The sequence below is a fragment of the Corvus hawaiiensis genome, chromosome 15 (genome assembly GCF_020740725.1).
Source record: "Corvus hawaiiensis isolate bCorHaw1 chromosome 15, bCorHaw1.pri.cur, whole genome shotgun sequence".
NCBI classification, from domain to species: domain Eukaryota; kingdom Metazoa; phylum Chordata; class Aves; order Passeriformes; family Corvidae; genus Corvus; species Corvus hawaiiensis.
The window spans coordinates 16,312,705-16,326,978 of NC_063227.1; the positions used below are offsets into that span (position 1 = coordinate 16,312,705).

At 40.7% G+C, this 14,274-nt stretch overlaps 1 protein-coding gene across 5 annotated transcripts in view; it reads left to right on the forward strand.

Annotated features, from left to right (window-relative positions):
* Positions 1-14,274, forward strand: part of TENM2 (teneurin transmembrane protein 2) — a 740,257-nt gene that overhangs the window by 686,969 nt on the left and 39,014 nt on the right. For all 5 annotated transcript variants that reach the window (XM_048319587.1, XM_048319586.1, XM_048319590.1 and 2 more), the window contains one exon: positions 10,942-11,152. In XM_048319587.1, coding sequence (XP_048175544.1) covers positions 10,942-11,152 — 211 coding nt within the window. The remainder of the gene's footprint in view (positions 1-10,941; positions 11,153-14,274) is intronic.

Below are 14,274 nucleotides of genomic sequence, written 5' to 3' on the forward strand. Positions count from 1 at the left end.
CAGGCTGTCCCCTGCTCTCACACAGCCCCTGTCCGGCTGTCCCCTGCTCTCACACAGCCTCTGCCAGGCTGTCCCCTGCTCTCACACAGTCCCTGCCAGGCTGTCCCCTGCTGTCACACAGCCGCTGTCCGACTGTCCCCTGCTCTCACACAGCCCCTGCCAGGCTGTCCCCTGCTGTCACACAGCCGCTGTCCGACTGTCCCCTGCTCTCACACAGCCCCTGCCAGGCTGTCCCCTGCTCTCACACAGCCCCTGTCCGACTGTCCCCTGCTCTCACACAGCCCCTGTCCAGCTGTCCCCTGCTCTCACACAGCCCCTGCCAGGCTGTCCCCTGCTCTCACACAGTCCCTGTCCGGCTGTCCCCTGCTCTCACACAGCCCCTGTCCGGCTGTCCCCTGCTCTCACACAGTCCCTGTCCGGCTGTCCCCTGCTCTCACACAGCCCCTGTCCGGCTGTCCCCTGCTGTCACACAGCCACTGCCAGGCTGTCCCTTGCTGTCACACTGCACAGTTCACGTGCCAGACTATGAAGGGTTGGGTGAGATGTGCTGAATGGGCATGTATGGTGTAAGGGCCTGACATCCCGGCTTTTTTTCCCTGCCCTTTATCAGGCATTTCCCTATTAAATGCAGGATGTGTCCTGTGTTTCCCTTCAAAGCTGTTTTTCTGGTTTTGTAGAGCCATCCGTGGTGGCCTGAAAGCAGTTCTGAGATGTTGTTCTTTCTAAACAAGATCGGTTAATTTGCTCCTTCATTTAAAGGAACTTTCTTATTCCTTTCAATATAATGTCTTTAGTAAATCACAGAGATTCTTTTTCGTGGGCTTCTGCTCTCTGTTATAAACCAAACATCACACACAGCTTTCTTCCTTGAGACTCCTTCCCTTTTCTTTGGCCAATAATTAATCTAAAGAAAGCATCTGCTGTTTGCTGATTAATAGATATTTTATAAATGTATTTCCTAAAACTGCAAAGCAACATTGGGCTGTATCAAGGGTAAAATTGTCATTAGGATGAGTGTTTTAATTCTATGTAAGATTTCAGGGTTTAGAAACTGTTTGTAAGTCCCAAACTGAGAAAAAGGTGTATTTGGTTTTGATTACATGATATTAACCACACCTGAATATCATCAGCTAGTTTTAATTTGTAAATCCTCTGTTAGTTCCTTGGTTCCACATGCTCAGTGCTTAGAGGAGTATTTTAGAAGTTCTAAAGCTAATTCAATTTCAGAGAACTAGAGCTTGCTTTACAGCTGTTACAGAATTATAAAGAGCAGAATCTAACTGCCAAAGTATGTTAATTGGCATTTAAGTATACAACAAAACCCACTAAACTTGTGTTAATATTCAGTGTAAGAAACTAAGAGGTTAAATGCTTGGGTTTGCCGTTTTTACAGGCTTTAAAGGTTATAAAGGGAAATTTGAAAATGGATGTATTACTAGAATTTCCTCAAATAAAGGAAAAAGTTTGGAAATGTTTTTGGAAATGCCAGAACAAGAAGTTTATTTATATATCTAGGACAGTATTTTGCACTTGTAAAACAGACAAGCAGGGCTAAAAATGACCAGTGACACTATTCAGCTGCTCATCCTAATGAAAAATTGTAGAACTGTAAACCTTACTCAAGGAAGGCAAACAGTAGCTTATCAAAGGCAAAGAATACAGAGAGAATATGCCATACAACAGATATATAATATTATTAATTAATAATTAATGAAGAATTGTCTATTCCATTATCATGCAAGTTGCATGGATTTTGGTTTACCATAGTAAAGCACCTGGAAGAAAATTAGATGGTCTAGCTGAAGGCTGGAGAGGTTTAGGGGAGAACTCTTCAGATGTTCTCAATGTTCGCATTTTAAGTAATTTTTTTTCCAGAGACTAGAGTGGTTACTGCTTGTTGGTTCTTGTGCGTGTAAACAGTTTGAAAATTTAAGCTTGAGCCAAGATCCAAACAACCTGAGAAGTCCCTTTGACCCACACATTTTCATATGGGGATTTTATGATAAAGGCAGAAATGAATCTCTTGTCTTCTGACCCTTTGCTCAGTACTCTTAATTCAATGCTCATTCCTGCTCTTAATAGTCTCATCCTTATTAATTCCTGTAGAATGTTTATATAAGGGAGGTCAGGTGCTGTTCAGCACCTGTTCAGCTGCTGTTTCTCCACAAGCTTGCCAGGCACTCCTGAAAAACAAAAGAGAGCCTTTGAGCCACGGTGTGTTTCCTACACAGAGCTCCCCACAGGCTGTGCCACTGCAGCGCTCTCGCTCTCCCTCATGCCTTAGTGATTTGTGCAGCTGCAGTTTGCTTGATTATATTTTGGGTTTCAGATTTCTTTGAGATGTCATGGGGTCCTTTCCCATGTGCACTGTGAGGACAAAGACGTTGTCCTCACCATCAGTTTGTCAAATTGACAGTCACAAGAACGACAATAAAACTCAAACAACAAATATAATGTTAATCACTTAATGCTTGGTATCTTAGAGTGCAGTCCTGCCTTTGCCTAAGATGTGCTGCGCTGTATGTGCCTGGTTCACTGCACACCTGGCCAGGAATGTGTCCTGTGACCTCTGTGTTTGTAGGGGAGTGTGCAGGAATGGAGAGGCTGGAAGGGATGTGTGTTCTGTGCTTCCAGCTGCACCTTTGTGTAATTGTGACTCTATATATAAAGGAACAGATAAAATTAAGTTTTCTCATTAGACAAAGCTGAAAACTGTACTATGGGAATCAATATTAAAGATCCAGTGAGTTACCACAACCCCAAGTTTCACATAAAATGCAAGTTTATTAGAAGTTAAAGAAATTGCCTCTCCTCCCAGTCACTCTTTTCATTTGAAACTCAGCTGAGTTTATTTGCAGCAAAGTGTTGAACTCATTTGCTGCTCCATTAGCAACATTGCTCTGTTAACATAAGCAAGTAGTTCTGGGGTAGTACAGAACAAACAAGCTGTTCTTTCAGAAGGCAGTAGGGCAGCTAAAAATACTTTTTTTTCCCTAAATGAGGTCTTTCTCTGGATAGTTTAACCTCCTTCTTTTCTGCATGTTGTTAAAATACAGTTCCTTCAGCATGTCACTGAAAGGGAACTATCATTTCCTGTCTTCTGTGGCAGCAAATTTAAATATTTTGGAGCTTTTTCCCTGTTCAGCCATTCTTATTGCAATTGTATCTCACAATCAGATTCAAAGGCCTTGGGCCAAGTCTTCATTTTATGAATGTCAAGGAGAGCATTGCCACTGACTCCAGAGGGTTTCCCATTTGTCCTGCTTTGTCTTATTATCTGCCACAATGCAAACTCCATACCATAGTTCAAAAAGAGAAAAATGAAAGATTATACTTAATATTTTCTTTCCATTTCAGATCAATGTCCTTTAGTTGGTTTATTCCTAGAAGAGGCAGATGAGTCCCCCTCTCTTTTAGACTTACAAATCTTCATTTTAAATGAGATGTCAGTGTGGATTACTGGCATAAATGGAATGTGATTCCAGAGCAGCAAGAGAAGAGAATCTCCAAATCTGTTTTCTCCTCTTAGGGCTGTTCAGGTGGAGCTGTGAGGTAACATTGGGAAATTCACCTGCTTTTGTCCTTACCACCATATGTCAAATCAAGACATGGGCTTAACTAAGTCTTTCTCCTGGAAGTGTCCAAGGCCAGGTTGGAGGGGCTTGGAGCAACCTGGGGCAGTGGAAGGTGTCCCTGCCCATGGCAGGGGGTGGCACTGGATGAGTTTTAAGGTCCCTTCCAACCCAAACCAGCCTGTGGTTCTGTGATTCTTTATGAACCTGTTTAGGGTTACTCTGGTACATAAGCTACTATGCTGAAAAAACTTGAAAGTCTCTTATTTATCTTTTTGTTCTTTTTTTTTTTTTCATCATTTTTCTTTAAGGAGGAAGCCTAACTGAAAAGTAAGGGCATTCTGGCATTGACTCACTTTTAAGATCTCTTTAAATTGGAAAGTGCTTCTGTTTTCCAAACCGTGTTTGGATTACATAATTTGCTCACTGTGGCTGCTTCTAAAGCTACTATCTTCCCTTAATCAGTCCCTCAGTAATCTAATCATTATTAAGCATCTTTTGGAGGGATTAGAAACAGCTTTATTTTAAGACCTGTAATTGTGATTACAATATATAATCCCCCTAATAGACACGTATAACCCATTTAATTCACCGTGGCTTTATTTTAGGAAATTAAGGCATTACAGATGGTATTTTGAGGAACAGCAGACGATATGCTACTTTTTAAGTTCCTATTTCTTTTGGCATATTGCATAAGAAAATCACTACTGTGGCTGTTTATACCCATCATTTTGCAATAACTATTTTATAATAATTTGCTTGTTCTTAAATAGAAAAATGCTTTTAGTATCTCAAAGCAGTCTCCTGCTTAACTAGATTTCACCTTAGATGTTCCAGTGCCTCCAGGTCCATGAGACAATGGGACACACAGCAAAACTCAGATGTCTTTTCTAAAGTATAGTTTCACTAAATGTTGGATGCAGCTGATATCCATCACATTTGAGGAATCTTTGTCCTGAGTGCCTTGGGATAATTTGGGAGGCAGATTTAAAAATCCTGTCGTCTGCAGAGGCAGCCTTGGCAGGAGCCCATATTGCCCACCAGGCTTGCTCTTTCTAGGCTTTTCTTTTCCTTCTTTCTCTCTTCTCCCACCTTTTGCATCCATTCAAAATTGCTGATTCTTATGGTTTTTATTGGCAAGACAGTTAAATTATGTAATCTCAGAGAAAGAAAAACAGAAAATAAGCAAAATTTTGCTAAATTTGTTTGTTTCAGATTTGATCAGGATGGATAGGACAGGTGCAGGCAGGTTAAAAAAAATAAAAGCTTAAATGCAATCACTGCTTCTATCACTTCCCAGATCACATTTCTCCTCACAATGTAATTATCTGGTCTAAAATTGGTAGGAAAAGGAAAGGAAGCAACCCATAGCTGTATAGAATACTAAGCTAAATAGAAATGAGGAATTTATTTGTTATGCAAAGTGGGACACTCTTTTTAAAATACATTTTAATGTCTTTTCCACTTGGCTTTCCAAAGAGGCATGAGCATCTCTCAGGAGGCAAATTTTGCCCTTCAGTTTGTTATTCTATATCTTTAACCCCACCAGGAAGTACAGTTGGTGGTAATTCTGTTTGACATAATACATTAAAGATAACGAATTAGAGAAAGCCAACTATCTGCTCCAGTATGAAATCTCTTCAGTTCACAAGAAAAATACATTTCTAGTGAAGTTCACTGTCAGGACAGTGCACTTGACTGATTGAAAGGCTGTTTATTTGAGTTGTCTTAGAAAACTCATCTCTGAAATTAGACAGAAGGAAAATAGAAAGAAAAGTGTCTTCCTGCAATAAACATTTAGAAAAAAATTGCTTTTAGAAAATTACAAATCCTGTGACTTGATACTGCATCAGGCTCGTGACATTTAAGATAATACAAGTATTTCACAGCACAAAAGCAAATCATGTAATTTAGCTTGCCTCAACAAGCATTGCCTCAGCGGGGGTCTCTAATTCAGCACAGACAAAAGATTTTATGAAGTTCTCAATATAAATACCCAGAATACTCTTGGCACAGAAAATACCTTCCTGGAGCCTGTACAATAGTCAGTTGTGGAACATTAAATGCAATCAGGAGATGAAATCTGTTGTGGATGGGGGCCAGAGTGAGTCACGTGTGCTCAGGTATAAAATCTGTATCAAAAGTAGGCACTCAAAGTTTGACAAGAGCTAATGAGTGTGCTTGTTTGTGATTGTGTTACAACTTCATGTCAGCCTCTAATCGCCTTTACACACATTAGCCAGCTTATCCTTTCCCTGTCTCTCACGGGACATGGTACTACAGTAACTCCCTCTCACAGCCCGGGCAGAAGCAAAAGCAAGAAGCTCAGTGACTGCAAATTCCATGGTTTGAAAAGGCACCAGGATCCGTGGAGGTGGCTGTGTACACTGGAGCTGGACAAACTTTTTTTTTCAAGGTTGTTCTCATCTTACAGCCCTTTGGGTCAGCCTGGCTCGAGCAAGGAGTGGTTTGGAGTTGGAGCATCAATAATCCACAGGTTCTGAGAGACCCCCAAGCTCATGCATAGCTGGAGCTGCACCTGCAGTGGGTTCTTCCAGCTGGTGCTCTCAGGAATGCCCAGGAATGAGGCTTTTCCTGACTGCCAGGGCTCCAGGCAGCACGGGGATACTGAGTGGGCCAGGGAAGTGGGGCTGGTGCTTCACCACTCTCATCTTCCAGGGTACTTTAAAGCCTCATTGGGGAGATTTTGGGGCATTTGAAGGCACAACCAATCTCCTCGTTCATTCTGCTTTACCACAACTTGGAATTTACAATCCAGCTTGTCCTGAGAGGTTTGGGTTTTGGGTTACAAAATATTCTGTTGTGCTCACAGTTAGTTACAAAAGCCAGTGGTGTAATGAGTGTCCTGATGGTTTACAAGGAGTCTTTACAGGGCTGGAGCAGAATTCCTGGAGCTACAGGAATAGAAGAGTTTCCTTTCTTGTTAGCACCAGGAACTTCTGAGGAATTATTTTGAATGATACATGCCAATATAGATCACAGTAATTAGATCAGGCTACAAAAGTGTGAAAATTTGGGTTAAATATTAGATAAACTTCCTGGTTATGAGATATACTGGGCTGTGGCATAGCCTGCCTGTGGCAGCAGTTTTGCATGCAGTTTTAGAGCTCAATTAAAATATTTCTGTGTTGGCAGAGAGAAGGCCTACTCTTTTGATAATCTGATAGAGCATCTCTAATTCTTTCACCTTGGGTATATTAATACTGCACATAATTAAAATTGGATCATGATAAATTAACTAATTTGCCCTCAGAGTGATCAAAGACCCTTTTGCCCTCAGGGTTCATAGTAGCTTCTGTTCCCCCCCTCCCCACCTCCATTTTAATCATCAGTCTGAAATGTTTATTGGAAGAAGAAAAATTTCCAGGAATTAGGCTTTGAAAGTCCCCAGCTCCTGCAGCTAGTGAAGTGTAAGGATGCCCTCTGCTGAGCGTGGGCTCGGGAGTTTTGGGTTGGAAACAGAATTGTCCCTTGCTGGGTACAGAAAGCATCGTCTTAGAGAGCTGGATGTCAGGTCAAAGTGGACTCATTCTGATATGCATCGTGAATTGAACCTGAAGCACAACCTGCAAGTGCTTGAAGAAGTGTGGAAACTGTAGATAATTTAGTCATTGAGGTTTAAAAAACCCCAATAGCTCAAGCATCAACTTTCTGCAGAAAGGTGTAGCACCTTTCTAATTCTGCAATCCAGTAACCTGGGCGTGGTGAGAAATATATTCAGTGACAAAGGAACACTGATGCTGAGAGGTTCTAAATACATTAGAATATTAATGGGGTAAAATATATCACTATTCCTCCTGAGAGCTTTTAGTCCTTCTAATGATGGTCAAGAGGAATAAAATAATAAGGCAGTCACAAATATGACATGCATGAGTAGGTTAATCTACTTTCAAGTAATTCTTCAAAGTTTTCTCTTTGCTGTGTAGTTAAGTCTGCCAAAAAGCTTGTGGAACAGTTCACAGAAAGTTGAGAAATGTATGTATTCATTAGCAAAGTGAACTCTTCAAGAGGGATAGCATGTCGCTTGCTTCATTTCTGAAAAGATTTGAGAATTCAGAAAAACCACGAACAGCAATGGAGAGCTAATCCTGTGCTGCCGGTTGAAATCAGATCAAAATTTCCTATTTCTTTCTTCTCAGTTAAGGCCAAGTCAGGACTTGTTTTGTTCTCAGATTGTTGGAAAAGGTTCAGCACCATCTTAGCTCCCTCTCCAGCCTCCCCCCTTTAGCATGCAGAGTATCAGAGAGGTCACTGCCCACTTGAAACTCGGCTGTGTATGCCATGAAAAGCAGCAATATTTTGGTGAGGCAAGTGGTGAGGGTTTGTCATTGAATTAACCATATAAATAATTCAGCATACCTGAGGAAATTTGGAGGATGACAAGCTCTGAACTGTGTATTAAAACCCGAAGTACTGAATTCTAATTAAAATTTATGCTAATAGCAGAATTTTCTTTTACAGAAGGTACTTTTTTTTCTAGCTCTGGTTTTAATCAGCTGAGTCTAATGCAAATAAATGATTCTGTAACAATTTACTTCATATATAACAGTACAGTATGGCTGGAAAAATGGGCTGAGAGAAACCTCATGAAGTGCAAGGTCCTGCACCTGAGGAGGAACAACCCCAGGCACAAATGTATGCTGGGAGACACTTCTTTGTCTAGTGACTGAACACTGGAGCAGGATGCCCAGTGAGGCTGTGGAGTCTCCATCCTCAGAGTCATTCAAAAGCTGTCCGAGCATGGTCCTGGGCAACCAGCATCTGGTAGCCTTGCTTGAGCAGGGGGCTGGACCTGATCACCTCCAGGTGTCCTTGCCAATCACAGCCATTCTGTGATAAGAGTCCAGATAGCAAATTAGGCAAAGGTGAACTAAAACCAGGTATATTCTGACAGAAACCAATTCTCTTTCACGCATGGAGTCAGAGTTTTCAGAGCAGCAGAGTCAATAATAGCAGCAGCTGTGGATGTGAGCAGCACAGTGGTGTCTAAGCCTTTGATACCGAGCAGCAGTGCACAGGGCCTGGCTGTGTGTGCTGAGCGGACCCAGACCTTGGTGCTGCTGTACAACCTGGATCAACTAGTTCACATAAGGTAAAAATATCCTCAATCCTGAATCCTGCCATCTGAGAATAAATTAATACAGGGGAATAAAGCCATATAAGCAATAATGTTCTAAAAAGTAAATTGTGTTATGCTCTATGCCTGTCTTTTCAAAATACTGTTGTAAGCGTCTGAAAGCATCTGAGTCTGAATTCACAGAACTGCAGCAAAACCTTCTTACATGGAAGGAATCACAGGCAGGTTTCTCCCTGCTGTTGAATGGAGATGTTTCCAGCCTCCCAGGTCCTGAACTGGCAATTCAGAGCAGTTTGATTGCCTGCTTGATTGGTTGTGAGATAACGGTGAGATTGGCAGTGGCGGGGTAATTTACTGAAGATTGCAATGTCAGACAATATCCAAGGGGGCTCGCAAGCATAAAGATGTGATTCGCATGACTGACAGGAGCCTAAGGGACTGAAATGCCCATTCCCAGTTCATGGTGTCATCACAAGTGTTTGGCTACAGCGTCCCATAATCTGCTGCGTGATGAGGTCATTACAGACATAACTTATGCTCACCTCTAATAACAGGTATAGCAAAAATATGATGCAGCTTGAATAGGTAAATGTAAATTCATCAAAGGGAGTAATTTATATCCTGTATTTTTCCTCTGTTATTTCTAGTGTGTTGATAGGATTTTCTTGCCTGGTGGTCATCTGACTAACAGAACTGAGTGGACTAAACAGTGGGTAAATCTCAGTTCATAGTTGTAGAGGTCTCACAGACTGAGAAAGAATGCAGGATGCTGAGAATTTCTCAGAGCTTAATAGGAAAACTGCCTTTAGTTATACCCTGAAGCTAATTATGTCCTTAGAATGATTATATAAAGTGGGTAGAAAATGAACTGTAGCGAGACAGAAAGTTCCTACAGCCACGTTGGAGAGGATTTCAAGATGAATGGAGCTCCTAATGTGAATAGGCGAGTGACCTTAAAGCAACATACAGTTTTCACAACAAGGTAGTTTGTCTGACTTAAATCTCCTTAGAGGCCTGAATGAAACACTGTCAGCATACCTTGGCAATTTTGTTTTTAAATCGGGTCAGGCACAGTCATTTCAGGCACACACAATGGGTTGGATATACAAGGCTAATTGTAAAAAAAGGAAGTTTTCATAGTTTTAGATTGGTTTTTTTTTTCCTTTAGGTTGTTGTTTTTCCAGTTATCGCTGTGCTGGTCTGTTGTGCACTTGAAAATCCTGAAAATGCATGAGTCATGATCTTAGCCTAAGGGACTTTTGTCTGCTTCCCTGCTGGAATGCTCTGTCTTGTGTATGATGCTCAGTGTATGCCCAGGCCATATTTGTATTCAAAAATCAGATTGGTGCACCTTGGGAAGTCTCTGAAGGTTTACAGACATAAGCAGATTGCAGACTGATCTCCTGATTCTTGCCAGAGTAGGTGAACAAATGTTTCTAAATTGTTAGAGATGATAGTATTTTAAAGCAAATGGTTATTAATTTCTAAATCATAGTAGAACTCCATTGAGAGAACATATTTCAGTTAAATAATGATACCCAATGAAGAGATGACAATAGAATCGTTACTGTAAGTGCTGAAAATAGTCAGTTATTTATCTAAGTATACAGATTGATCTCCCCCTTGATTCCCTTTTAATTTCTGGTGTTAAGATTCTATTTTTTTCTTAAAAATGCATCCTAAGAAATATTCTTGATGGACAACCTAATCTGTAATATGATGACTGAACCCACCAACTTTGTGACTGATCCTTCCTTACCCAAGCACGCGCACAAGTCATGAGCCAGGTATCCATGGGAGGTGGGAGTTCCAGCAGCCCTTCCCTAGGAACTGCCAACATGGCGGCAATGTGATTTTTATTTTACTTAGGTAACGATGACTTTATCATCCCCATCTCCTCTCAGCTTTGCAAACAGAACAAATGAAATCAAACAGCCTAATTCTCAAGACAGAAAAAAAACCCCAGACAAACAAGCAAATAACCTAAACAAAAATCCTTTATTCCTTCCACTTATTTTGCCTAATGTCAGCCCTTGAGAGATTTCTTGGGATTTATTCTTGTCTAACACTGGTTTACATTAATTGTAGTGGTTTTTAACCAGTGTGCTCCAAAGCATCATCCTCATGGCATTGTTGACTGAATCACCAGGTTTAGGGTGTAGGGGTGGTATGAAGAGTGAGCTTTAACAGTTTTTCCCAGTGCACTGGGATTTCCACGGGTATTATTGCTCCACAGCACTGTGCTGGATCTCAGTGCCTGTTACCTTTCAGATGGCCTGGTGGACTGCCTGGACCCAGACTGCTGCCTGCAGGCCACCTGCCAGAACAGCCTCCTGTGCCGGGGCTCGCGGGACCCACTGGACATCATCCAGCAGAGCCACCCCGGCGCTCCCGCTGTGAAGTCGTTCTATGATCGCATCAAGCTCCTCGTGGGGAAGGACAGCACTCACATCATCCCCGGAGAAAATCCCTTCAACAGCAGGTAGCAGCTGTGACTGTGACACCGGATCTGTGCAGTTGCACTGTATGGGAAAATTTCTGCCAGAGATTTTATTTGTGTTTCAACAGGAGAGGCTGCTTTCAGGAGCTTCATCTCAGGAGCTGATCACACTGAGATCACACTGAGGCCACGCTGTTGCAGTTTATGATGTGGCCTCTGTTTTATAACACTGAGTTTTATTAGCATTTTAACATTTTGGCAACACCCAGAAGAAGGTTTCTTCCACTGAGTAGGAGCTTCTGAGGTTTATATTTTATGAAGACTGCAGTCTAGAAAAAGGGAAAATGCAAACTGGTTTCCAGTTAAAAGAGATTAAATTTTATGTAGTGCCACTAACACAAATTTCAATAATGGAATAGCATTTCAAATAATTTTAAAGTTACACTGATTTATGGAGTTTTATTATTTATTCCTTACATAAAGCCGTTTTACTTGTATCATTGATCCGTCTGACTAAGTTTTCTTTTTCTTCTTGTTTTTTTTCTTTTTCTATGCTTGTTCTTCCTAAGATTATTAATTATATATTTGTAATGAATCTAAAAGCTAGCAAATCATTAATTGATATTTGATGCCATTGTATGCTTACAAGAAGATTGGTATTTATCAATATTACATAAATAGGTCTCCATGGAAAGATGCTAAGAAATTGATGAGTATGTTAATTATGTTCATATCACCAAAGTTAAAACTGAAGAAAGAGCTTCATTTGAGATAACACCCAAAAGATTGCACTTCATTACAGGAAACTGTTTCCTCAGTCAGGATTCCATTACAGGCTTAGTGGGTAATGTAGAGCATGTCCCTAAATATTTGTCTGTAAAAAGAGGATCACAGTGTTTCTGGATACACCAAGCAGGTCCCCATTGTATTCACCCCTGTGCTGAACATAATCATTTCCACATTCTATCAGGAAACCCCTGTTGGACCCTACTCTATATAATTACTGTTCTGTAAAATACTCCATGCATACACACAGGGAGTTGTTCGAAAAAATAGAAAAAAATTGTTCTGTTTTCACCTAAATTTGTGGTGATTTTGTTTTGGTTTTTTTTTAATCCCTGGAAGTGTTTAAGGCCAAGTTGGATGGGGCTTGGAGCAACCTGGGATAGTGGAAAGTGACCCTGCCAAGCAGGGGGTTGGAACAAAATGATCTTAAGGTCCCTTCAAACCCATTCTATGATTCTATGAATTAGTGCTCTAGACTAAACAGGAGCTGAGCATTTCAATCCTGAGGCTCCTTTAAAAAAAACCTCATTGGAAACTTTGAATTTTTATTTTTAGGGCTCCTCATGGTAGGAGTCTTAGTTCTGTTTTATTCATCTGAACTACACTGCAGATTTTAACATGTCTTTGCAAATGACCTATTAATGATATTAAAATTGGCCTTCACCTCTTAAGTTTTGAAGGTACTTCTGATAATTCTGCAGCTCAGCTGTTACTTTTGGTGCCAATTTTAGGCAAATCTAATGTATAGTGTCAAATTGTAAGTTTTAAAACTAATGGCTTTGTCTTTTAAAAGTGCCACAAGGTTCAGCTGCCAGGTTTTCCATATACTGAAGCTGCCATAATCTCAATAAGTAGCTCCCATGTTTGTAAGCTCTGTTTGCTTAGCTCAGTCTGTCATTACATTGAAAGACATGAAAAAGTGGGACAAAATAATGGTTTGGGGTTTTTTTCCAGTCTCAGTATAAGAAAAAGAAGTTATTTCCTACTCTGCTAAAGCAAAAAAGAACAAAATTTATTGATTGCAAAAATAGTTAAAACTCACTGATTTTTTTCTGTGCAGAAATGAGATGAAATGAAGTTTTCAGGGAAAAAAGCCACATGATTTTACGTATTTAAATTCCTTGTTTAAAAAAAAAAGTAATTCTTGTATCAGTTCAATTTGTCTGTTACACTTTTGAAATGACTTAGTCAAAACAATGATTCTTATAAATCCAGATTTTAGCTACATTTTCTCTTATTCTAATATCCATTGTGTTCCTTATTTTAGCACTTCAGAAATAGAAAGGAAGATTATTAACCAAAATATTTTTATTCAAATTATTTCCTGAAATATTAAAATTGAAAGTAGAAAAAATTGTCATGGGCATTATTAGTTTTCTTCCGCCATCTGACAATTTCTTTCTAAATCTACTTTCTGCACAGTTTCCCTAGAGAAGCTTGAGTGACTTTTTCCCTGCAACTATTTCTGTGTGTTTGTCACATAAAATAATTCAAGCAAAATGAATAATGCCAAGACAATTATCTTGGTCCAATGTGTTCCCAAGTAGATTTTTCTCAACAGGTTTCAATTTCTATTAAATTCCATATTCTTTTAGAAAATGTTGAGTTTTCAAATTAGAACTTGACATGAAGGGTCAAGAAGCACTTGAAAGTTCTAAAAGAAAAGTAACAGAAATGGCTCAGTTTTATTAATTTGATTTTTTCATGTAATATTGAAGAAAATATTGCACCCTGTTTGGAATAAAAATAAAGGAGATAGTTGTTAAACAGCTGGTATAACACAGTTAGAAAGGTACATCACAGCCCCTGAACATCTCAGAGTCGGCAGAAAGGACCTGAAAATGATCCCTGGTCTGGCTGATGAAAGGAGCTGTTCTCTGGCAGGGGGCCCTCCCAGAGCCCACCACAATTTGTCAGTGTTCAGCAAAGCTCAGCCCAGCTTCATCCCCTTGTCCTGCAGCTCAGCCTGGGGCCAAACATCCCTGGGTCAGGGTGCTGTGCCTGGCATGAGCCTGGAGCCTGCTGAGCTTCGGGAGCAGCCCTAGTCCTGCTGGGAAGGAGCTCTTCATTCCGTGGCTCTCAGCAGAGCAGAGTTGGTGGCTCACGCTGGAAGCACAGACTGATGAATAAATAAATCTTTTCATCTGTGACTACAGCAAAGTGCAATTTTACAATCCCTGAGATTGTGGGCTAAGAGGACTTCACTCTCTCCCTGTTTCCCAGGTCGCCTTCTCCTGTTTTCACGTTTCCAGTGCAGAAGTGGAAGCCATCTACAAGAAGCTTTACCTTTTCCATTGCCCTTTTACAAAGCAGCTTCCCCCCTCCCCAGTCTGCTTCTCTCAGGGTACAGGGAAGATGGAAGGGAAAGGAGCCAGGGG